The following is a 1,685-nucleotide window of genomic DNA, read 5'->3' on the forward strand; positions in this document are numbered from 1 at the left end:
CGTGTCACATCACACTGGATGCCCAAGACCAGGAAGCACATTTACGTTCTGCAATAAGACCCAGGCTCACTCTGCTTCAAATGTTCCCAAATGCCCTGGCCGGTGTGGCTCAGTGGGTAGAGCGTCAGCCTGCAGACTGAAGGGTCCCGGGTTCGATTCCGGTCAAGAGCACATGCCCGAGTTTGGGGCTCAGTCCCCGATGGGAAGCGTGCAGGAGGCAGCCGATCAACGATTTTCTCTCATCGTTGATGCTTCTCTCTCTCTCTCTTTCTCCTTTCCTCTCTGAAATCTATCTATATATCTATATATCTATATCTATATCTATATCTAATCTTTTTAAAATGTTCCCAATGATCTTAAAAGATAAAGTGCACTTTTGAATCCCAATAGAAGACATTTTTACATTTTGCTGATGAAAATTTTCTCTCTGGTCAAATGAGTGTTTCCTCTGACATTTAAAAAGCTCAGTCCACATGTCATTGCTGTGACAGTGAATTATTTTCCTGGGCCTGCCTATGCGCAGGGGACCCCGCCCCTCGGACCCCTGACCTTTGGGAGGCCAGTCCCCTAGGGAATACATCTCGGGGCCCCTGCCCCCCGCCCGTCTCCGAGTGAAGACTCCCCGGGGTCCTACCTTCGCAGCGCCGGCACAGGTTGCAGGCCTCCTGTCCAGGGCTGCGGGAGAAGCTATCGGAGGGACAGGGGATGCAGGTCGGAGTCTTGGTTTTCCCACAGAAAGTACCTGAGTGGGCAGAGCACAGCTGTACGTGTTTGACAATGGTTACCGTCGCCGGACGCGTTGTGATGTTCACAAGAAAACTAGAATCTGAAACACTAATTTGTTTCCCAGGTGCCACAGTTGATAGGCTTTATTTTGCTGATTAGCTTCTGAAAAGTATACATGTGGGGGGCCCTAGCTGGTATGGCTTAGTGGATAGAGCATCGGCCTGTGGAATGAATTCCAGTCAAGGGCACATGACAGGGTAGTGGGCTCGATCCCCAGTAGGGGGCGTGCAGGAGGCAGCCAATCAATGATTCTCTCTCATCATTGATGTTTCTGTCTGTCTCCCTCTCCCTTCCTCTCTGAAATCAATAAAAATATATATTTTTAAAAAGTCTACATGTGGGCCCTGGCCCAGTGGCTCAGTTGGCTGGAGTATCAGCCCAGACCCTGAAAGGCTGCAGGTCCCACAGATGTTTCCTCCCCCACTTCTGTTCTCCCTAAAATCAATAAAAACATATCCCCGAGTGAGGATTAAAAAACATGTTTAAGTACAAATTTGCAAGATTGCCCTCAACATAATCACAGAAATAAGAATAACAAAGCGTAGGTATTGCAGCAAATAAGTCAACAGAAAGAAAATAGTTTCCTTTGTCTATTGAATAAAACAGAATGATTTCTCTGGATTGACCCAAGAGATCAGTATGATAGGGTTCAGGGGGAGATCAACATCCTTAATTGATACCTGTGCCTGCCTTCCCCCTACTCTGCCCCCCCACACAGACAGACACACACAGACACACACACAGACACACAGACACAGACACACAGAGACACACACAGAGACATACACACACACACAGACACATAGACACACAGAGACTCACAGACATACACAGACACACACAGACACTCACAGACACAAACAGACACTTGCAGACACACATAGACACACACAGACACA

At 47.9% G+C, this 1,685-nt stretch overlaps 1 protein-coding gene across 1 annotated transcript in view; it reads right to left on the minus strand.

Moving 5' to 3' along the window:
* TNFRSF9 (tumor necrosis factor receptor superfamily, member 9) overlaps positions 1–1,685 on the minus strand; it is a 14,037-nt gene that overhangs the window by 10,430 nt on the left and 1,922 nt on the right. Inside the window, exon 3 of the mRNA XM_005874371.1 lies at positions 635–742. Coding sequence (XP_005874433.1) covers positions 635–742 — 108 coding nt within the window. The remainder of the gene's footprint in view (positions 1–634; positions 743–1,685) is intronic.

This window comes from Myotis brandtii, unplaced genomic scaffold, assembly GCF_000412655.1.
Source record: "Myotis brandtii unplaced genomic scaffold, ASM41265v1 scaffold434, whole genome shotgun sequence".
Taxonomy (NCBI): Eukaryota; Metazoa; Chordata; class Mammalia; order Chiroptera; family Vespertilionidae; genus Myotis; species Myotis brandtii.